A 23,353-nucleotide genomic window follows, 5' to 3' on the forward strand; every position below is an offset into this window, starting at 1 on the left:
AACCACTTCTGTGTTCGGCACAGTGCCTTGAATCCCATTAGCAATGTGGTATTTGCAGTTAGGCCTCTCAAATATTTATTACTTAATCTCATAATACTAACATTTGTTATTGAATTGTCCTTGGAACTATCTTAGTTCTATGAAGGGAGCTCCCAGCGCCTCTTCCCCTTTAAAAATTAGCACCTGCGGGTGCCCAGTTCCACTTTGGATCAAGGTACATAGTAAAGGAGGGATTAAGATTCCCTTCCTGCACAGTTTCCCTTATCTGAAAGAGCCTCATGGAGTCCCATTTACCCCTCTAGGGTAGGGACGGCAGCCTCCAAGTGGAGATCTGGGGAGCCCCTGGAATTGCAGCTCATCTCCAGACACTGGAGGTCAGTTCCCCTGGAGATCCCCAGGTCCCACCTGGAGAAACTGGATGTTTGGAGGGTGGATTCTACGGCACTGTACCCCACTGGGGCCCCTGTCCTCTCCAGGCATCATCCCCAAATCCCTATTAATTTCCCATCTTGGAGCTAGAAGCCCTACCCTCTCCATTTCCCCTGCAGGTGGTCAGGAGGAACCTGGAAACTCTAGCACTCAATTAGAAGAAGACTGCAGATTTATACCCGGCCCTTCTCTCTGAATCAGAGACTCAGAGCAGCTTGCAATCTCCTATATCTTCTCCCCCCACAATGGACACCCTGTGAGGTAGGTGGGGCTGAGAGGGCTCTCACAGCAGCTGCCCTTTCAAGGACAACTCCTGTGATAGTCAGGGGTTGTTTTGGAGAAAAAGGGTGGTAGAGCTCATCCAGGGATTGTTATGCAGCTGCCCCTACTATTCAATAGAGAAGGTGGGAAGGAGGAGGTGGAACTGTCAGAAAGATTCAAGAGTTGTGCTCCTGTGAGCTCCCACTGAATCCGAGGCCTGGTGATAGCTATGGCTAACCCCAGGCCATTCCACCAGTGGAGGAGTGGGGAATCAAACCCGGTTCTACCAGGTAAGAGTCCGCACACTTAACCACTACACCAAACTGGCTCTTATTCAGGACCTGCGAGTTTGCCCTAGTGTGTAAAATAGCAGCTCTACTTAGCTATTTCCAGGGCTTTTTTTGTAGCAAGAACTTATTTGCATATTAGGCCACACACCCCTGATGTAGCCAATCCTCCAAGAGCTTACAGGGCTCTTAGCGGAGGGCTTATTTTAAGATCCAGGAGGACTGGCTATATCAGGGATATGTAGCCTAATATGCAAAGGAGTTCCTGCTAAAAAAAAAAAAAAAAGCCCTGAGTATTTCACATTGGGAAACTAGCCTGAGGAGGGGAAGACCTTATTCCTCCCCATCTTCCCTTGCATTTAAGCCCTGATTAATATTGCCCCCACCCCCCAACCTATATATTTAAACAGGGAGGAAATGGCATAGTCTCATGCAATTCCTCTCTGACTGTTAAAACAAGGGCCCTTTGAAATTTAAACATCTGCCAACTTCTTATGGAAAGAGTTAAAATGAAAGCTTACCTAGTGTATATCTTGTCCAATGTCCCAAATAGGAGTTTCAGGAAGATTAATGAGAAATTTCTGAAGTGCTTCATATAAATTTAATAATAGCATTTTATATCTAATGCTCCTGGGAAAGGAGGAGAGATCCAGCAGTCTGGCAAGATTAACGGCAGGGAAGGAAACAGGCATTATTGCCAACTGAGATCATGCACCTGGCTAGTCAGAAAAGCTCTCTGGGAATTGATCCGGCCTCAAAAAGGATTATATTTTAATTTTTTTAATTGCTTTTGGAGCCGTGTTGGGCTGTCATTTGGCAATGCTGAATCATCAGCGTAAGCTCCCCATTTAATTCTCTCTTTGTTTCTCAAGGGGTTTTCTGTCTAATTCTCAGTTCCCTTCTTGTTATCCAGCTCAGAAAAACGAAATGGCTGCCTGAATATCAAGTGAGAGATGGGCGGATGGCTTTGTGTGACACCAGCTTTACTGGGTTAGCCCAGTGTCTTTAGAACTTGGAAGCTGAGCAGGATCAGCCATGGTTATGATTGCGATGGGAGATATTCAAGGAAGTCCAGGCTGTCTATGCAGAGGTGGGCAATGACAAACCACCTTGGAAGGTCTTGTGCCCTGAAAACCCTAGGGGCCGCCATAAGCCAGCCACAGCTAGACAGCACTTTCTACCACTAGCTTCACCAACAGAGAAAGTCTTGGAAGGACATGAGGGAGGCTTTGGGCTAGATGACAAAGGTAACAACAGTATCTCATGAACACATGAAGCTGCCTTATACTGATTCAGACCCTTTGGTCCATCAAGATCAGCATAGTCTACTCAGACTGGCCATGGCTCTCTAGTATCTCAGGCAAGTTGTCTTTCATTTCACCTGCTACCTGATCCTTCACTGGAATGTCAGGGAGTAAGCCTGGGACCTTCTGGATTCCAAGCAGATGCTCTACCACTGAGCCACAACCTGTCCCGAGCCTGAAAGTGTGAAAAAAGTTGATAGAGGAGGAAGCAGTCCTTCACCTTCATGTCTTAATGTCATGTCTTCTTGACATTAGAACTGCAGCAGAGTGCTTAATGCTTTGATGGCAGGTCTTAACTGCATCTGCCTTCTTTGCCCAGTGGTTAGTTGTTGGGTCTTGAATGTGGGGCCTAAAGGTTTAAATCTAGCCTCTGTCTTTTTTCCTTTACTTTTCTAGAGAAAGGGCTAAGAGAAGGGATGGTTCTGTGTGGCCCACACTTTTGCTGCCAGTCAGATCCTTGCTGGAGAATAATGGTCCATCTACCATTTTCCCTGTGGGCTACTGGGGGGATGCTGTTTCAGTTTATTTCAGTTTATATCCCGCCCTTCCCACCGAAGCGGCTCAGGGCAGCTCACAACATAAGATCTAACATTTTGGTTTTAAAAATACATCAATTTACAACAATTAAAACAGTAAAATAATAAAACAAATAAACAGCAATCTGTCAGAATACTACACTACAACCTTCTATAAAGTTTCCAATGCCAGTTAGTTATAGGCCAGCCGGAAGAGGGCTGTCTTACAGGCCCTGCGGAACTGCTCAGGTCTCTGTTGGGGATTTGCTGTCACTGCTTCTTTCATCCCTCTCCTCTTCCACTCAAGGGAAGGGCTAGGTCTCCACTGGCCACCCCCACTGCAAGCTGCCATCCTGCCAGCCAGTGGGAGAAAAATAAACTAAAAAATCCTCATTGGAGCAATACTGTTACATCACTTCCAGTGAAAACCTGGAAGTGACACCATGCCACTCTAGGAACTGCCAGGAACTCTATGGTTTTCCACTAATGGTGCCCCCATGTCCCCTCCCAGATTCCTGCTGGTTGCCAGCCACTGGCAACCCTAGGTGTGGTGTTGGGGGACAGCTGCTGCATCAGAGACAGTGATTGGCTGCTCCTATGCATGCCACTTAGAAAAAAATCATTGGATGCCACTGCCTGATTGGTGGGTTGCTATGGACTCCAGCTTGCTTGGTATGCAGTCTGCATCTTTTGGAGGGTCTTCCCATGAAAAGCCCACAGGGATCCAACCAGCACCATTGCTACCACCACTATCATGGTCCTCAGGATTGGGCTGCATCTATAGGGGTACCCTAGGATGGATTTATTTAAACTTCTGGATCTATAGGGGTACCCTAGGATAGGTTTAGTTAAACTTCTGACATGCCATCACCTTGTGCAAAATAAAGACTTGGATTTGAGCCAGTTTATAGTACTCAGGGGAATTGTATCTAAGTTTGGACCTTCTAAATTTGGGGAGAATCAAGGGATGGAGATGTGATTGGCCTTGCTCTTCCACATGCTTATCCAAAGTTTTGCACTCTGCCTATGCTACTCTTGTAGGCTCTGTGCTATCATTTCAGAGCATACATGCATACAGCTTCTATGGGCACCAGCTCTATATGCACAACTTCAGAGAAGATGCGGGAGAAGGGCCAACATGCAAGGTCTGATCCCCCTTCCATGTGTTGATTCTGCCCAGATTTAGAACAAGACTAGTGCAAAAATTTGAAAGACCCTAAAATCAAACCCCGGGGTGGGGGGGGCGGTAGAATAGGATCCACACCCCTATCTTATGATTTACCTGCACACTGGAGAAAGAGAATAGGGAGAGAAAGCTCCCCATTCTTGTGGGAGTGGGGAAGCAGGCTGAATGTGTCCCACGTGCTTTGTTTTATCTACTCCTATCCTTGCCAAAACCCATTACACAGTAGAGTTGCCACCTGTTCATAATTTCTGTGAACTGTTTGCACTGCGGAAGGTTTGTCCATAATAAACAGAAAACTTATTATGGATGGAGTTTATCCTTATTTTCTCATATGAAACACAATCCCCCAAGGAGAAGAATAAATTTCACATGAACGGTGACTCACAGATGATGTATTCTGCATTTAAATAATACATCTTTAATTGGTACAGTACAACACAACATCGCCACCAACCTCATGCTGTCTTGATGCCGGATGGGAAATCTCCCTTGGCACAAAGAAAGTGGAGCACCAATTTGCACAAAGAGGACAAGATACGGTTTCAAGGGAGAAGGTTGCAAGGTGTGGCGATCTAGGGATCTATGAGACAAGCCCCCCCACCCAAATTCCTTCCCTGCGTATAAGCTGTTGAAACATATGTCAACTCTGGCAAGATCCAGAAAAATCCCAGGATGTAACCAGTTGGAAGGGCAACAGCAGAGGTGCAAATGATCAACCCAGTTCTTGATAGCCCTGTCTAGCCCAGTCTCATCAGAACTTCAAAACAAAGCAGGGTTGGCCATGGTTAGTACTTGGATGGGAGATGTTATGTATTGAACATAAGTTACCTGGCCGCATGGCGATCGCTACTGATGGCGACCCCCTGCGTCCCCGGATGGAGCTCGCCAGTCGCCCCGCCCATCCAGACCTGTGGCGGGAAGTTTGACCAACCAGGATTGGCCTGGTCGGATAAGGGGGCTGTTCCGGGTACTGTATATAAGCGGGACCCGGCCTGTGTGTTCTCTCTCTTGTAATGTGCTACTGAATAAACTATGATGCCTTCAAACCGTCCCGGTTCTCAGTACATTACAGGAGACCACCAAAGGCTGGGGTTGCCATGCAGAAGAAGGCAATAGCAAACCACCTCTGCACCTCTCTTGTCTTGAAAACTCTATGGTCCTGGGGTCACCATGAGTTGATTACAACTCGCCAGCACACTATTATTATTGAAACAAACAGCCTCTGGCATTGCTTCTTTCTTCAAGATGAGCTTTACAACAGCTCACTGCCCTACAGCTGAAAGGGTCAGAAGGGGATCTTCAGCAGAAAGTTAAGCTGCAGGAAAAAAATAAGCCAACATAACAATGCGGTTTCAAGATTTGAAGAAGTTATGAAAGCTGAGAGCACCTTTTGATATTCTTCTTCATTTGGAAGATGAATTCAAGTTCAATCATTGGCTACACCATTGATCCAAGGAAGCTGGGACTGCAGGGAGAGACTCCGGTGAAAGCCAGCTTAGCAAACCCAGGCTTTCTTTCTGGTTATTTCCTTGGGTGGAATCTGCATGCTATCTTGACTTCTAATCCAATTTGCTCATTTCGACCCCCCAGTTCTTTATCATGTTTTTTATTTAAAAACACCTGAATAAACTCTTTATTTTTCTTTAAAAAAACTGACAGAAGGGGCTACAGAGATTTGCTTCACCCTATACATCCTCTGAAACAGGTCTGCAAAGCAAGAGTTAATCTTTGGCTAGTTTTCTGTCTCTTGTTTTGTGCAGGCCTTGGGTGATACTCAGAATTCATCCCTTGGATTAGGGAGCAATGTCTTGCTTGGGGGCCTCTTTCCAAGGGTTGCAAATCCTCAGTAATGAGCAGGGGATCCCCCAGTTTGGAGGCCCTCCCCCTGCTACAGGATTATCAGAAAGCAGGAGGGGGAATGTCTGCTGGGCATTCCATTATACTCTATGGAGACTGGCTCCCATAGGGTATAAGGGAGAATCGATCTGTAAGTATCTGGGGCTCTGGGAAGCTTTTTGAGGTAGAGGCAGGCCTTGAATTCAGCAGGAGCTCACAGGAGCACAACTCCTGAACCTTTCTGGGCTTTCCCCTTCCTCCTCCCCACCTACCTACCTTGTTCATTGAATAGTAGGTGCAGCTGCATAGCAATCCCTGGATGAGCTCCACCACCTGTTTTTCTACAAAATGACCCCTGGGTAGAGGCACCAAATTTTCAGCATAGCATCTGGTGCCTCTCCTCAAAAAACACCCCAAATTTCAAAAAGATTGGATCAGGGGGTCCAATTCTTAGAGCCCCAAAAGAAGGTGCCCCTATCCTCCCATTATTTCCAGTGGAAGGAAGGAATGTAAAAGGAGTGTGGCCTCCTTAAATGTGATGGCCAGAACTCCCTTTGGAGTTCAGTCATGCTTGTCAGAACCTTGCTCCTGGCTCCACCCACAAAGTCTTCTGGCTTCACCCCCAAAGTTCCCAGATATTTCCTGAGTCAAAACTGGCAACCCTGTTCTTTCCCAAAAGGAATTTGCAGCATTTCCTTCTCTCCATTATCACTGAACTCGAAGTGGGGGGTACAGAATCCACCCCCTAGATCATCACACAGGGAGATAGGAGTCTATCTTTAATCCAGAACCCTATGCTAGTTTACAGAAACAAGGCAGATCCTATATGGAGCAATCTTATGTAGGACTACTCAGAAGTAAGTTCCATTGTATTCTGCTAGGCTTACTCCCAGGAAAGCATTCTTAGAATTGCAGGCTTAAGTTCTTTGTTGCCCCCATTTGTCTTGCCATCCTGATATAACAATAGTTAGACTGCTATAATAAAGTGGGTTCCACGCAATGAAGAGGCGAGGTAGTAGTGATCATAGCTCTTTTATTAGGTACAGCATAGTACAACACTGCACCCAAAAGACTGAAGACTGGGCCAATGGGGCCAACTATACATACACTCAAAGTTCCCACGCTAGCGTGCTACTGGACCATTCAAACCAGCAGGGGGCTCGTGATTTGAGCAGGGCAGCAGGGATTTGGATCCTGCTGCCTATTGTTCCTGAGTCCCCAAGCTCAGTGCTACAGGCTCCAATGAGCCAAACTAGGACTCTATATAATAGTCACGATTCAGAGCACATATACAACAACTGCCCAAATTTTGTCAGTTTAAAAGATGGCAACCTTATTGCCCAGAACAGGGTCCCTGACTTTCAAATATTCTCAACAGGTTAGCCAATTATTAGAAGTGGGCTGCATACAGATCGGCAGTTTAAGCTGCCCCATGTCAAGAGTGGCTCTTGCCATTATGTATTGTTCTGCCTGTATGACCTGTGTAGTAACCTAACGTCTTGCTTTTTGCCTGCTATCTCCCTGTGCAACATGCATAAGTATCTTCTGCCTGAGTACCAGATGGACCAAGATCAATCGTCTGGTTCTCAGTGATATGCTTGCACCTGGCTACAGGGGTCATTGGGTATGAACTTTGAGGGGAAGTACAGCCAGCTTTAGCACCTTTAGCTTTGAAATTGTAATGGTCATCATAAGGTATACGTAGAGGGGCATTTGTCTGCCAACCCCAGTTTTTGCAAGAAGCCTCTTGCCTAAAGCGTCTCAGTATTTCAATAAAGCTCTTTTCAATCAAGTTGGAGTGCATTGTTAACTGGGAACCCTGTGGGACCTGACACCCCAGGGATGGCAAGTGAGCGGATCTAAAAAGTGCAACCAAATGCACACATCTGCCTGCTGTCCCTGTCCCGCACTCACCCCATCCTCAGCCAGATGGGAGTCACTTTGGAAATTTCTGAGGTGGCTCCGAGGCACCTCCCCAACTGTCTGGATAGCCGGGAAGCACCCTAGGAGCATCTGGGGAGTGGCAGACGGGCCCATGAGCATTCTGGGTACTCCTCCAGGGCGCCCACAGCCTGTCCCTGTTCCAGGGGTGGGCCACACACATCTGGATGCTCCCAGGCACTCTTTTCCTGGATGGCTGACTTCTGGGGCAGCTTGATGCTGCCCTGAGCTGGCGGTATGTAAGCAGCCATTGAAACCCCTATTAAAAGAAAACTCCAATGGAGCATGCTAATCAACCACATCATTGACAAACAACATCAGCATATGACACTTTAGTTATCCACATGGTATCCCATGCTGATGTGGGACAAGGATATCTTCAATTTTAAGGCAGTGCAATGCAGGTTCTTGAAGGGAAGACAGCTTAGTATGGCCTGATCTTATATCTCAGCAGCTAAGTAGGATGGGAAACTTCTCATTTTCCTTGAAAACCCAGAAGTCACTGGTAGGTTGATTGCAACTTGACAAAATAAGTTGCCTGATCCCCCCTGGCAGGGGGGTAGAGTTGCCAACTATAGGTTGGAAAACTCCTGGAGATTTGGGGGTGGAGCCTGGAGAGGACAAATACCTCTGTGGGATACAATGCCCTCGAATCCACCCTCCAAAGCATCCATGAGCTTCAGGGGAACTGATTTCTGTAGTCTCGAGAGGAGCTGTAATTCCAGGAGATCCCCAAATCCCACCTGGAGGCTGACATCCCTAACTTACATATGAAAGTAAGAGTGGCCCAACAAGTCTGTGGGAAAGCTTGCTCTGAAATTCTGCTGTCAGAAGTAGCACATCCCTAATTTTCATTAATCTGTAGTTGTGGTGAACTCTTGAACTTGTGGCTTGTAGGAGCTCATTGCAACTGGATGGCCTAACTGTCTGCCCGTGACAAGCTATAAATGTAACATGGCAAACCTTGTTTACAACTTTGGAATGCTTGCTTCTTCTAACTTCAGGCTTTGCTACTTTTTCAAAGGGTCTGCTAGCAGCCAAGAAATAAATTCTACCATTTCCTATTACCTTTCCCTCCTTTTAACACCAATAAGCTAGTAACCTTTATTTGAGCCTCTCGATAGCAAGAGCTAGAGAAATGAGAATATAATGAAGGTCTGCTTACTTGCTGAAAGGGTAGGCAGCTTTAAATCTTCCGAACGTTTCTCCACTGACTTTTCCCCAAAGTATTTATCAGGGTGCAGGAGAAAGTCGAGCTTCTTCATTTCTGTCATCTCCTTCAGGGCTTCAATGTTTAATGACCTAAATACAACTTAAAAAAAAAAGATTTTTTTAAAAAAAACAAGACCAGAGGATTATTTTAGATGCAGAAAATTATTTCACATAACAGCGCAGTTGCAACCGAAGCAGAGTTAATTTTTCCTCGTCTAATCATGCTATTCCATTTGTGCATCTGAGAAACAGAGAGCTGAGTAAATACAGATATCTATGCAGAGAGACACTTGGATTTAAAAAAAAAATTCAGTACAACCCAGGAAAGAGCTCACAATCCTCTGCATTTTTTAAAAAAATCTTAATTTCAATTAAAAAGTAACTTTCCCAAGGAAATGTTGGAGAACCTGTTGCATACGTAAGTTAAACATGCCATTCAGGGTTGCCCGTTCCAGCGTGGGAAATTCCTCAAGGTTTGAGGATTATGCCTGGAGAGGTTAGAATTTGGAATGGGGCGGGTTGCCAGGTCCAACTCAAGATCAAGGGGAGCTGGAATGGAGTTTCATTTAACTGCTTTCAAAAGTGAATGCAACTGGAAAGAAAAATCAGAAATGTTCCCCTTTCTGAGGCCCATGAAATCTTTATTTTTATACCCCACCCTTTCTCCCCAACAGGGACTCAAAACAGCTTAAAGCATTCTCTTCATCTCTTCATCTCTTCATCATCATTTTTCATAAATGATTTAGAGTTGGGAGTGAGCAGTGAAGTGGCCAAATTTGCGGATGACACTAAATTGTTCAGGGTGGTGAGAACCAGAGAGGATTGTGAGGAACTCCAAAGGGATCTGTTGAGGCTGGGTGAGTGGGCGTCAACGTGGCAGATGCGGTTCAATGTGGCCAAGTGCAAAGTAATGCACATTGGGGCCAAGAATCCCAGCTACAAATACAAGTTGATGGGGTGTGAACTGGCAGAGACTGACCAAGAGAGAGATCTTGGGGTCGTGGTAGATAATTCACTGAAAATGTCAAGGCAGTGTGCGTTTGCAATAAAAAAGGCCAACGCCATGCTGGGAATTATTAGGAAGGGAATTGAAAACAAATCAGCCAGTATCATAATGTTAATGTTAGTAGTTTTATTGTTGATGTTTTATATTGTTGGATTTAAATGTTTTTATAATATCACTGTATGTTTTGTAATATGCTGTTAGCCGCCCTGAGCCCGCTAAGGTGGGGAGGGCGGGATAGAAATAAAATTTATTATTATTATTATTATTATAATGCCCCTGTATAAATGGATGGTGCGGTCTCATTTGGAGTACTGTGTGCAGTTCTGGTCACCGCACCTCAAAAAGGATATTATAGCATTGGAGAAAGTTCAGAAAAGGGCAACTAGAATGATTAAAGGGCTGGAACACCTTCCCTATGAAGAAAGGTTGAAACGCTTAGGACTCTTTAGCTTGGAGAAACGTCGACTGAGGGGTGACATGATAGAGGTTTACAAGATAATGCATGGGATGGAGAAAGTAGAGAAAGAAGTACTTTTCTCCCTTTCTCACAATACGAGAACTCGTGGGCATTCGATGAAATTGCTGAGCAGACAGGTTAAAACGGATAAAAGGAAGTACTTCTTCACCCAAAGGGTGATTAACATGTGGAATTCACTGCCACAGGAGGTGGTGGCGGCCACAAGCATGGCCACCTTCAAGAGGGGGTTAGATAAAAATATGGAGCAGAGGTCCATCAGTGGCTATTAGCCACAGTGTGTGTGTGTGTGTGTGTATATATATATATATATATATATATATATATATATATATATATATATATATATATATATATATATTTGGCCGCTGTGTGACACAGAATGTTGGACTGGATGGGCCATTGGCCTGATCTAACATGGCTTCTCTTATGTTCTTATGTTCTTATGTTCTATTTTATCCTCACAATCCTATGAGGTAGGTTAGGTTTACAAAGTTATGACTCATCCAAGGTCACCCAGCAAACTTTCACGGATGGTATGGGATTCGAATTTGGGTCTTTCCGATCCTAGTCTGAAATTCTAACCACTAGACTACACTGATTCACACTGTGATGCAGTGGTTAAAAGCAGCAGACTCTAGTATGGAGAACCAGGTTTGATTCCCCACTCCTCCGCTTGAAGCCTGCTGGGTGACCTTGAGCCAGTCACAGTTCTCAGAATTCTCTCAGCCCCACCTACCTCACAAGGTGCCTGTTGTGGAGAGAGGAAGGGAAGACCAGTGTAAGTCAGTTTGGATTCCTTAGCATAGAGAGAAGTGGGCTATAAAAACTCTTCTTCATCATCCCAGACTTGGTATCAGACATCTCATGTACCCTTGTTATGGCAGCTCCATTCATTTTTGAGGATCTTTGAATCCTCTTGATTGAAATGAATGAGAACGATCACATATTCAGGAGTTCCACGTGTACAAGAGGACACCTGTGAAGCTCTAGGCCACAACAACAAAATCTAAACATAACTGAATACATTGAAACCGTTGCATACCTGTTGGCTTTATCCTAGCTGTTTTATTGAAGAGGGTGTATTTTCTTCCTTTCTGGTCGTGCTTCTCTTTATACTTTTTACCCAATATTGTGTTCTCCCATATATTCACCCTAGATGGACATAAACAAAATGAAAGCTGACATTTCTGTGGTTTTGCTGAAAGATTCTTCCTTTAGTTGGAGATCTTCTCTTGTGTACAAAGGATCACAACTTTAAAAAAAACACACACACACATTCTGTGTTTACTGCTACTAGGATAATAGAGCAGCAGGCTCAGAAACCAAATGGAATATTTACCCTGAAGTGGAGTTCACTATCCATGCACTTCAATTGATTCATCTGGGCTGAACAAGACAGATGAATTAATCTACTGAAACAACTGAAGATAATACTCTAGAACACCACTTTTGACTGTTGTGAATTACTTCGTAAGGGCTAGTTAGACACCCTTGGGAAGTAGTGGTGAAGCATCCAGTATTGTATGATATCATGTCATAATTCACATTAAATATAGGAAAATCAAACTGCAGAATTATTAACTGCAGAAGTAGAAGTCTTTAACTGACATCATTAGTAGTGTGTGGTGCAATCCAGTGCTAAATTACTCCAATCTAAAGCCCATTTCAAATGGAATAAGTTTGCACAGCCAGTGTGTTGTACCGGTTAGAGGGTTGTCTAGAATCTGGGAGACTCAGGTTTGAATCACTGCTTGACCATGCGCATTTGAGGCCAGGTACATACTCTCAGCCTAACCTACCTTGCAGGTTTGTTAGGATGAAATGGAGAAAGGCAGATCCCCATTGAGGAGAAAAGTGGGTGTAAATGAAGTAAATGAAATATACAACATTGCATCATTCATCAAGGAAGGGGAGGGGACGATGAGCATCCAGAAAAATAATTGTTAAGAGGACACAGGCTTTGCAACTGCAAATCATCTGACTACTTGCTGTCTGTATGCAAACAAAATTTATGGTCCCGGTGTAGAGGCAACTGCTGCCATTGCCCTACTGCAGAAACCCTTGGGGGTAATTTTAATCTCTGAAGGCGACTGTCCATTGGCAGGCCTGCTAGTTAAGGGCACGCATGCATAATTTTGGTTCTAATCGCTGACTGAAATAAAGAATAAATACAATACAATAACCTTTATTGGCATGATATCGAACATGACAGGGAACCAATTAATCCATCAAATGCTAATTTGCAAACACCTCCTAGACGCTAGATATAAAAAATTTGCAACAGTTTCAATTACCAGTTGGTTCCGAGTTGACAACAAGAAGACAATTCTATATTTGTCGGGCTTTGCTGTTTGCTCAAACGGGTCAATGAGTATGGAGCACAGGTCAGAGTAAAAAGTACAGTTTAAGAACATATGCTATAAAGTTTCTATTTATTCCAGATCATAAAATAATGTTAAAGATGGCTTACCACTCTGACAGCAAGAGGTAGCTTTTATTTATTGGGCTTTACAGTTATATACTCTGCAAAGATGCTGGTCATGAGATTTTGATAATAGATTCAGGGTGTACATTTAACCAACCATTTAAAAGGTGCTGCATTAATTACGGTAACTAAAACATTCTATCATCATGTGGCTAGCCAAACTGTCTTTGAGAAGACATTTAAGCAGACGGCAGAATGACAGGACTAAACCAGAGAAGATACTCAGAATTCTACATATGAACGAGGCTTTTTTTGTAGAAAAAGCCCAGCAGTAACTTATTTGCATATTAGGCCACACACCCCTGATGCCAAACCAGCCAGAACTGCATTCCTGTGAGTTCCTGTTCAAAAAAACCCCTGCATATGGAGCTCCCTTTTAAACAGTTGGCTCACGGCGCCCCCCTATCGGCCTGCAAACATTCAACAGGATCCGAATTAAGGTTGCCAGCAAGAGGCTTGTGAATTGAGATAGTGGCTGTGGCACCACATCACTTCTGGTAAAAACACACACACACCCAGAAGTGACATGGGTAGCTCTAGGAATAACTAGAAGCTCGATGGTTTTTCAGCAATTCCTAGAGCTACCTTATGTCATTACTATATTTTTTACAGGAAGCAGGCCTTGAATTCCGCTCCTGAACCTTTCTGAGGGTTCCCCCTCCTCCTCCCCACCTACCTACCTTGTCCATTGAATACTAGGTGCAGCTGCATAGCAATCCCTGGATAAGCTCCACCACCTATTTTTCTACAAAATGACCTCTGACTGGAAGTAATGCAGTGCTGAATGTGAGACTGCAGGATTTGCTTTTCATTTTTCTCCTGCCACAGCTCAGAGAGATGGTGGGCAATGCGAATGTCTCACTCCTAATCTGTATATGTGTCCAATTGGGATTTTTGAGGTTTGGGGAAATGGTGAAGGATGGAAGGATTAGCCCCTCCCCCACACTCTCGTCCCAGTCAAACCAAGGTCCTATTCACAGGTTTTAAAAAATGCCAGGCACTCCATATATGGAACTCTGTACCATTTGAGCTCATTTGGCCCAAAATTGCATTAGCAAAGCACTGGTATATTGCAAGTGTGAAACAGTACAAATATATTTTACTTGAAATAGATTTAGTACCTTCTTATTTTACACTCAAGATAAAAATCAACTCATCTGTTCACGATATTTGACATATTTGCATATCTCTTTAGAGAGATTGTTGGAGGAAAAATAAAATCATGCCATATTGGAATGGGGCTGGAGCTATATTTGCCAGGTTTCCATTCGTTAATTTATTCCTATCCACACCTCAACCAGTCTCTGAAGTTTGAGGGCAGAGAAATGTAGTTTTAAATATTTTTTTTTTAAAAAAAGAGAGATCCGAACAGATGTACCCACCATATTCTGAGGATCAGCTCTTATTTTAGAGAAGTGGGGAGAAAAGCTAATGAGAATAGCAACTGAAAAAAACGATCTCTATCAAGGCCAACTATATGGAAAATATATGAAACAGGGGACCTTTTAAAACAGGTACAGCATAAATTTGTCAATGTCAGTGAGTGACATGGCCAAGCAGAACCTGTATTTTCAGAAGTAGATAAGGGTTGTCAGTTCTGGCAACCAGCAAGGGATGAGAGGGGCTTACCGGTAGTGGGAGGGAAGCCCTGGCAAATTTGCCGGTGATGTGGAACACACTGGAAGTGATGTCATCATACTGAGATGTTGCTGTGATGCTCTGGTATTTGATTAAAAGCTGTCTTCTGCTATAGAGTTTTTGCACAAATACTGGAAACCACAGAACTAGAATATGTCTGAATTCCAGCTGCTCGGTGCAGGCTGTGCCTTTTTGTGTTCTTGATCACAGATCATAGTGGGCATCATGTTAACCACTGTAGGAAACAAAATCCTATCCTAGATGGACTACTGGGCTGTCCGTGTATTATATTTCATCTGATCCAACAGGGCTCTTTATATGTTCTCATGAAAATGAGCCTTCATCATTAGGGTTGCCAGGGCTGTGTTGGAAAATACTTGGAGACTTTGGGGGTGGATCTGAAAGAGGGTGGGGTTTGCAGAGGGGAGGGGCCTCAGCATGGTACAATGCCATAGAGTCCATTCTTCAAAGTAGCCATTTTCTTCAGGGGAGCTGATCTCTGCCACCTGGAGATCAGAAGTGGGAGATCTCCAGGTCCCACCTGTAGGCTGGAAATCCTATTTGCCCAGGCAGAAGAATTGGTTAGATCTGACCCTTAAAGGTCTTTTGCCCTTGCCTGGTCAACAGAGCAGTATCTTCTCTTTGCTGTACTTGATCCTCATTCAAGCTAATATTTGGCCTTGTGGATCCTAACCTGGAGAATTAGGGTTGCCATCCTGCAGGTTGGGCCTGGAGTTCTCCCAGAATCACACCTGACTTCCAGTTTATGGGGATCAGTTCCCCTGGAGGAAATGGCAGCTTCAGAAAGTGGACTCTGTGGCATCATACCTCTGCTGAGCTTCCTGCTCAAACTCTGTCCTCCCCAGAAAGGGACAGTGGCTCAGTGGTAGAATATATCCTTGGCATGCAGGATGTTCCAAATTCAATCCCTGGCATCTCCAATTAAAAGGATAAGAACATAAGAGAAGCCATACTCTGTGTCACACAATGGCCAAAAGAACCAGGTGCCATCAGGAGATCCATCAGTGGGGACAGGACTCTAGAAGCCCTCCCACTGTGCCCCCTCCCCAGCACCAAAATCTGGTAGTAGGTGATATAAACGCCTCTAATACCCACTGCCAGTCTGGGTAGATAACACAAGAATACAAGAACTTTTGGACACTCAATGAAATTGCTAAGCAGTTGGGTTAGAACAGACCAAAGTAACACATGGAATTCACTGTCACAGGCAGTGTGGCAGCTATATGCACAGATGGCTTCAAGAGGAGTTTGGATAAACATATGGAGCAGAGGTCCATCAGTGGCTATTAGACACAGGGTATATATGCAGCTCTGTGACTGGGGCAGTGATGTTCTGTACTCTTGGTGCTTGGGAGGGGCAGCAGTGGGAGGGCTTCTAGTGTCCTGGCCCCTCTAGTGGACCTCCTGATGGCACCTGGTTTTTTGGCCACTGTGTGAAAGAGTGTTGGACTGGATGGGCCATTGGCCTGATCCAACATGGTTTCTGTTATGTTCTTACTGACCACAATGGATCAGGGGTCTGACTCAGTATAAGGCAGATTCTTATGTTCACCACCCTCAAATCTCCAGGAATTTCCAAACCAGAATTGGCAACTCTTTGGAGAACGTACCCCAGAGGTCAAGATTTGGGTATGGCAGCCCACAGCTCCTCTGAACCCTGACAGTAGCTTCCTCACATTCTTGGATTTGCTAGGATTCAGGTTAGAACTGATAAAAGGAAGTACTTCTTCACCCAAAGGGTGATTAACTCGTGGAATTCACTGCCACAGGAGGTGGCGGTGGCTACAAGCATAGACAGCTTCACGAGGGGATTGGATAAGCATATGGAGCAGAGGTCCATCAGTAGCTACTAGCCACAGCGTATTGTCAGAACTCTCTGTTCGGGGCAGTGATGCTCTGTATTCTCACTGCTTGGGGGTGGCACAGTGGGAGGGCTTCTAGCCCCACTGGTGGACCTCCTGTTGGCACTTGATTTTTTTGGCCACTGTGTGACACAGAGTGTTGGACTGGATGGGCCACCATCCTGATCCAACATGGCTTCTCTTATGTTCTTATGCTGCAAAACCAACATGGATTTGAAAAATCCATTGTTTCTGAATAATCCCCCAGATGTGTCAAGCAGTCCCTAGGATCTTGGAAGGCAGGGTGGGGCAATACCCAGAGCAAACACTGCTCCTGAAACTGGCCCGTGGTACCCAACCTGCATTGCGGGTCAGGCTAGATGTTTGCTCTGCCTAACTGCACCACAGTCGCTGCAGACGGGTCATCAGGATTATCCTTATGAGTGTGATGTCTGAGTGTGAAGGTTACATTCTGTTGGCCAAGGTTATTAAAAATGTTTAATAATACAAAAGCTTCATTATGTTACATCAAGGAAGTTATTTAAAACTGGGGAAGCACTTAGCCAGAGTTTAATTCTACTGTTTTTATGCTTGGGATAGTATATATTACAGAGACTCATGCAAGATTTATGCATTTTGCAATATATGAGCTCACTCAGAATCAGCCTCACACCTCTCACTTCTCGGTGTTGGAAGTGCAAAATTAGAACAATTTGTAATAAAATGTATTTATATCATGCTGCTGTGTTATGAGCAGCCCTGTAGCTTTCAGCTGTATTGCTAAAGAACTTATAACCTCTTTTCACATAGCTGGAAACCATGAGCCATTAAAAAAAAAAAAAAACGTGGAGGGGACCAGATATAATCCCATTTCCAACAAATTATCCCAGATAAATTATCCCAGTTCCCTCCCCCCTCCATCTGTGCATTATCTCAGTCAGCACCAAGCCAATGAATGCATGGAGTTAAGGAACCATGGGACAGAGGAGGAGGAAGAAGAAGAGGAGGAGGAAGATGAGGATAAGGATAAGGATGATGATGATGGTCACATCCAGTTTATGGCAAGCTCTCATGGGATTTTCAAAGCAAGGGATGAACGGGGATGATTTGCCACTGCCTGCCTTTGCACAGCAACCCTGGACTTCCTTGGTGGTCTCCCATCCAAGTCCTAACTGTGGCCGATTCTGCATAGCTCCCAAGCCCTGGCAAGCTGATCAGGGCTATTCAGGCTGCTGCAGCTACAAGCAGGGTTGTCATATTTTTAACTGATGGCAAAATTAGACCATACCATGTCCACAAGTCCACCACAGGGACACAGCATGATTTAAGAGTCTGGTTTTTAACTTTTCTAAACACCACAGGGGCCCAGTCTCGTCCCTGGACCCTTTCTAGGGTTGCCAATCCCCAGGTGGAGGCAGGGGATCCCCCGGTTTTGAGGCCCTCCCCCCGCTTCAAGGTCGTCAGAAAACGGGGGGAGGGGAGGGAAATGTCTGCTGGGAACTCTATTATTCCCTGTGGAGATTTATTCCCATAGAAAATCATGGAAAATTGATCCGTGGGTATCTGGGGCGCTGGGGGGGGCTATTTTTTGGGGTAGAGGCACCAAATTTTAAGTATAGCATCTAGTGCCTCTCCCCAAAATACCCCCCCAAGTTTCAAAAATATTGGACCAGGGGGTCCAATTCTATAAGCCACAAAAGAAGGTGCCCTTATCCTTCATTATTTCCTATGGAAGGAAGGAATTGAAAAGGTGTGCCGTCCTTTTAAATGTGATGGCCAGAACTCCCTTAGAGTTCAATTATGCTTGTCATAGCCTTGATATTGGCTCCACCCCTAATTTCTCCTTGCTCCGCCCCCCAAAGTCCCCAGATATTTCTTGAATTGGACTTGGCAACCCTAACCCTTTCATTGCCCTGTGCCACAGTCCCCTGGCGGAATCAGCCCCCAGCAGCACTTTGAAAAGTTAGCAAGGTTGCAAAGTGGTACCATGGCCCCATAACAGGCTCAGGGATGTGGTATCATCTAGTTTGACCCTGAACCTTCTCCGTTGTCCTGAACAGCCACTGCTGTACAGACATTTAGGAGGTGAGCTTTAACTGGCTTGAAGACAAGCAGTGAGGAAAGATTCATTGGCTGCCTTTCTCTGGACCAAGCTGGTACACATCAAGCAAAGTGGGAGGAGCAGTGTTTTTTAAAGATGGCATATGCATCCCATAAGGGGTGAAAGATGCCTTTTTGCAGGTAATATTCTTCCTTGAGCAATAAGGAGGCTCTGGGTTCAGGTAGCTGGCACAAGGTTGACTCAGCCTTCTATCCTTCTGAGGTCGGTAAAATAAGTACCCAACTTGCCGGAGGTAAAGTGTAGATGACTGGGGAAGGCAATGGCAAACCACCTCATAAAAAACATCATAATGTGACATTATCCCAGAGTCAGAAATGACTGGTGCTTGCACAGGGGGACTACCTTTACCTTTATTTTTAAAGAACTGTTTTCTTATAGGGAAAGAGGACTAGAGACTTTTGGTGTTTTTCTACTGTCAATTTACAAACTAAGCACAGGGAAGCATTTGGGTAGCAGCAGTTCGTTCCTCCTTAAGCAAATAAGCATTAGCACCTCCCATCTCAAGCAAAGATGCAGCTTGCCACCCAGCTATAAAAGTTCTGTTTCCTGCACCGGCAGGATGGGTTTCCCTGTGTTGTTGTGGTTGGAATGTTGCACTAAGATCCCAGTTCTTACTTAACCAAGGAATCCTGCTGAGTCACCCTGATCCAGTGAGATTCTCAGCCTAATCTACCTCAAAGGGTTGTTGTGAGAATTAAAATGAAGGACAGAAGACTGAGATAAACTATTCTGAGTTCCCAGTGAGCAGAAGGGCAGAGTACAAATGAAGAAAGCTCTGACTTGGGTGGCCCAGGCTAGCCCAGTCTCATCAGACCTTGGAAGCTAATCAGGATTGGCCATGATTCATATTTGGATGGGAAACCAGTAAGGAAGTTGAGGGTCACTATTCAAAGGTAGTTACTGATATAACATGAATTTGAGTGGACTTCAGAGGATGATGGAAGACAGGAGGGCCTGGTGTGACTTGGTCTATGGGGTCGCAAAGAGTCAGACTTGACTGTGTGACTGAACAATGACAACAACAACTCAAAGGTAGGCAATGGCAAACCACCTCTGTTTGGCTCCTGCCCTGAAAACCATGGGAGGGGGCAGTTTCAACATGACTTGACAGTACTTTCCACCACCAAATGAAGTAAACAAACTAACAATCTAAGCATGTGGATAGTATCAAGTAGCCAACAGGTAAAAATTTAAGCAAGTGTCTCCAAGCCCTTAATGCCCATCAAGAAAATATCTGGAGCTATGAACTAAACATGTGCTGAGAGAAGAGCACACCACCTCCTTTGACAAGCGCAGTGCTACCATGTCAAATCTTCTCCACCATCTTTTTTTTCTCCCTTCCGCTTTCTGATTCAGGACCTTTAAAAAGTGATGCCAGCATTTTTGTCATGACAAAAGATTCATTTCTTAGCCAGTCCCAGTTTTTAAAAGCCAGTGTGTTGTAGCAGTTAGAGATTTGGACTGGAAATAGACATATCACGATTTCATTCTGTGGTGAAATTCGTGAGGTGATTATGTCAGTTACCCTACCTCATCCGGTTGCTGTGAGAATGGAAGTGGAGAAGGGGAAACCACACCCTGCTCCGTGGATGACAAGTAGGGTTCCCGGCAACCTCGGGGGGGGGGGGGAATGCCTTGCCTGCTTAAAAGAGGCTGAATGTGTGAAAATGGGCAACTGAAGCTTTTCATGAGGTGAATAACATCATCTGGTAAATAATACCGCACTAAGCCATCATTAAAAGGGCAAGACTGTTTTTCTCCAGGTTGTTGGCAACCCTAAGGAAGGATAGGATTTTTTTTAAAAAAAATGTAAAATATTATTCCCAGAAAGAAAGCTAAAGATAATAACACTACTATGGCTCATACTTAATGGCCTACTCTCTCAAAAAGTGTCACAGTAAATCACCTTTTAGAGAAATTACTTACGTGTGTGAGAAGTCTTCTTTATCCTCTGTAACAGGTACATCTTGTTCCACTATATTAGGAGGTTTCTCTTCCTCCACAAAAGGCACAGAGACAGAGCTGTTCTCTTTTATGTCATTCTTCTCTTCTGCCTGGTCCTTGTTTTCACCTTTGGGGAAGGATGGGACATAATTTCCAATCCTCCAGTGTCCTTCCTTAAAAGGAACAGAGTATAAAGCCTATATGTTGCAGTGTCATGTACCCTTGAGGTAAGAGAATGAGTTGTAATCCAGAAAGTCCTGATTTCAGTTTTTTCTGACACAGTATCATTAGGGTCTGGCCACAGTGGCTTAATGGTAGAGCTTCTGCTTGGCATGCAGAAGGTCCCAGGTTCAATACCCACCATCTCCACTTAAAACGATCAGATAGGAGGTGAAGGGTGTGAAAATTTGACAGTGAAGGAAGCTGACTGGAACAAAACTGATTCCGCTCAAATGGGATGCTGGAGAAGAGTTTTATAGAGACTGTAGACTTTTGAAAGTCAAATCAAGTCAGAACTCTCCCTAGAAGCAACCCCCCCACACACCACCCTAAACTGAGGCTATTATGTTTGGGGAGGGGCTGTGGCTCAGTGGAAGAGCATCTGCTTGGAACACAGAAGGTTCCAGGTTCAGTCCCTGGCATCTCCAGTTTAAAAAATCTGGCAGTAGTGGATGTGAAAGACCCCTGTCTGAGACCCTGGAGAGCGGCTGCCAGCCTGAGTAGACAATACTTTGATAGACCAAGAGTCTGATTCCATAAAAGACAACTTTATGTGTTCAATAAGCAGTTCCATCCTAAGCAGAGTTGCACCATCTTGAATCCATCAAAGTCATTGGACTTATAAGGATGCTTAGAATGGCACTGTCAGTCACCCATCAGTAAAACTGGAATAGGACAAGCCTCCCTTACAGGGCTGTTGTCAGGACTGCTGTGATAATGTGTGCAAACTGCACTTAGAAGGCCATAAAATTGCTAAATACTATAATTATATCCACACCTTCCCTCTCTGGCCTCTCTCTGGCCATGTGTGTGCCTACCACTGCTACAAGGAGCTGTGGAAGAATTTTTTTAATGGTGGCATCACATGTGCCATGACATCACTTCCAGGGGAAACCCAGAAATAACATTGGGTAGCTCTAGAAATTGCTGAAAACTCTATGGTAAAACCAAAGTCAGAGTCAGAGGCCCACAGAATGGCAAGCAGATGATTGCTATTGCCAAGCTAGGACAGCAAAGAGGCTCACCAGAATTAGAGTGCCAAACAGTTGTTAGACAAAAAGAACATTTTATACTATGTACCAATAGAGTACTATTAGTCATCCTTTTTGTTTCAGCGTTGTAGACATATTTTATTACCTTGTCCTGAGCAAAAAAAAAAGGAGGGACTGATACATTTCAGGGGGGGAAATCAAATAAATAGAAACATTTCATGATATTGCAATATGCAATATACAAAGCATAACCTAGGGAACCAAGGGAGCTTATTAGTAGCTGTAAGAGGCAGGGTAATAGGTACTGTAGAGCAGGTGCTCTAGGGGAAAGCAAGAGGAGACAGAGGCATGCATTGGCAAATTTGGGGAAGCAGTTTCCTTCTATGCCACTGCCCTCACCTCACCCATGCTACCATCTTCCCCCAAGAAGCTGCAGTGCAATATATCATGTTCTTTCTCTTTTCATTCCTCAGGGATCTTTAATGTATCAAAGGCAAGCTGTACAATTATCTCTATATTAATTGTTGCCTCCTTCCCCTCTTCCCTTTTTAGTTGACCTGTTACTTTCATTTGTGTCATGAATCAGCCAGGATTCAGCAGCAGTGAGGACTCTTCAGGAGAGGAGGACACCTTAGGAGTCCCATTGTAGCCCATCTTGAGTTAACAGAAGCTGACCAGCAGGAAAATGAGCTACAGGCTGGTCAGGATTCACAGCCAACAGCTGATACAGAGCCACCAACACCCTCCAGCCCTGATTCAGCAGGTGAATGTCTGTTGGCCATTCCCAGCCCACCAGTATCACCTACATTCTTAGAGCACCACAGACTAAGGCTGAAATAGAGCTACGGACAAGACAGCAAAGTGCATGCATCCTGATCTGATGTCAGCTGTTTCCTAATAATGAATAGTTGCAGGATTACTTCCGAGTAACTGGTTGCAAGCATGACCCTTAGGCATGGGGCTATAAAATCAGCCAAGAGATGCTGTTAAGCATGGATGTACAATAGACACTATGCCACGGACTCGCCTAACTTCTGTACCCTTGACTTTGGACTGAAAGATTTCTGGCACCTGATACTTGGAGCTTGCAAGCCAGTACAATGTGTTTGGTATCATATACTTTTCCACATAAATATTTCTTGGCTACATCATTCTAGTGTCAGTGTTTGGAAAGCCTAAGGGTAGGGCTTGGCACAGTATTCCTCACATTATTCTGAAACATAATTAAAAGCCATTTAGTTGCTCTTGTGTATTCTCTGTGGGGCAGCCCTTGATGGCTGTTTGGAGAACAGAGCTGGTACAGTTGTGTGCTGTTCAACTCATGCTTCAGTATCAACAGAACTGTGGCTTTTGGTTGCCTGCTTTCTGCAATCCAAATAGCTCACATTGTTACCTAAAAAGTCAATGAAGAAACCAGTAGGAGCTTCTTCATGTTTTAGATGCTACAGATGTTCTCCATACTTTAGATAAGACTAGGAAGCATGCATGGAATGGATAGTAGCTGTGATTCAGGATTTCTTCCTCCAAAGCGACGTAACGTTTGTAGGAATTAAAGTAGCTGCAGTTAAGAATGAGGTTATTTCTGTGCTCTGTATGCTTGACATGTTTTATAACTGTTAGTACATGTCCTGAATGT

The 23,353-nt window shown here is 44.5% G+C and overlaps 1 protein-coding gene across 2 annotated transcripts in view; it reads right to left on the reverse strand.

The window, feature by feature from the left end:
* WDR49 (WD repeat domain 49) overlaps positions 1–23,353 on the reverse strand; it is a 165,688-nt gene that overhangs the window by 20,998 nt on the left and 121,337 nt on the right. For both annotated transcript variants that reach the window (XM_060242445.1, XM_060242446.1), the window contains 3 exons: positions 20,489–20,679; positions 11,498–11,607; positions 8,925–9,071 (listed from right to left, as the gene is read on the reverse strand). In XM_060242445.1, coding sequence (XP_060098428.1) covers positions 8,925–9,071; positions 11,498–11,607; positions 20,489–20,679 — 448 coding nt within the window. The remainder of the gene's footprint in view (positions 1–8,924; positions 9,072–11,497; positions 11,608–20,488; positions 20,680–23,353) is intronic.

This window comes from Heteronotia binoei, chromosome 6, assembly GCF_032191835.1.
Source record: "Heteronotia binoei isolate CCM8104 ecotype False Entrance Well chromosome 6, APGP_CSIRO_Hbin_v1, whole genome shotgun sequence".
NCBI lineage: Eukaryota > Metazoa > Chordata > Lepidosauria > Squamata > Gekkonidae > Heteronotia > Heteronotia binoei.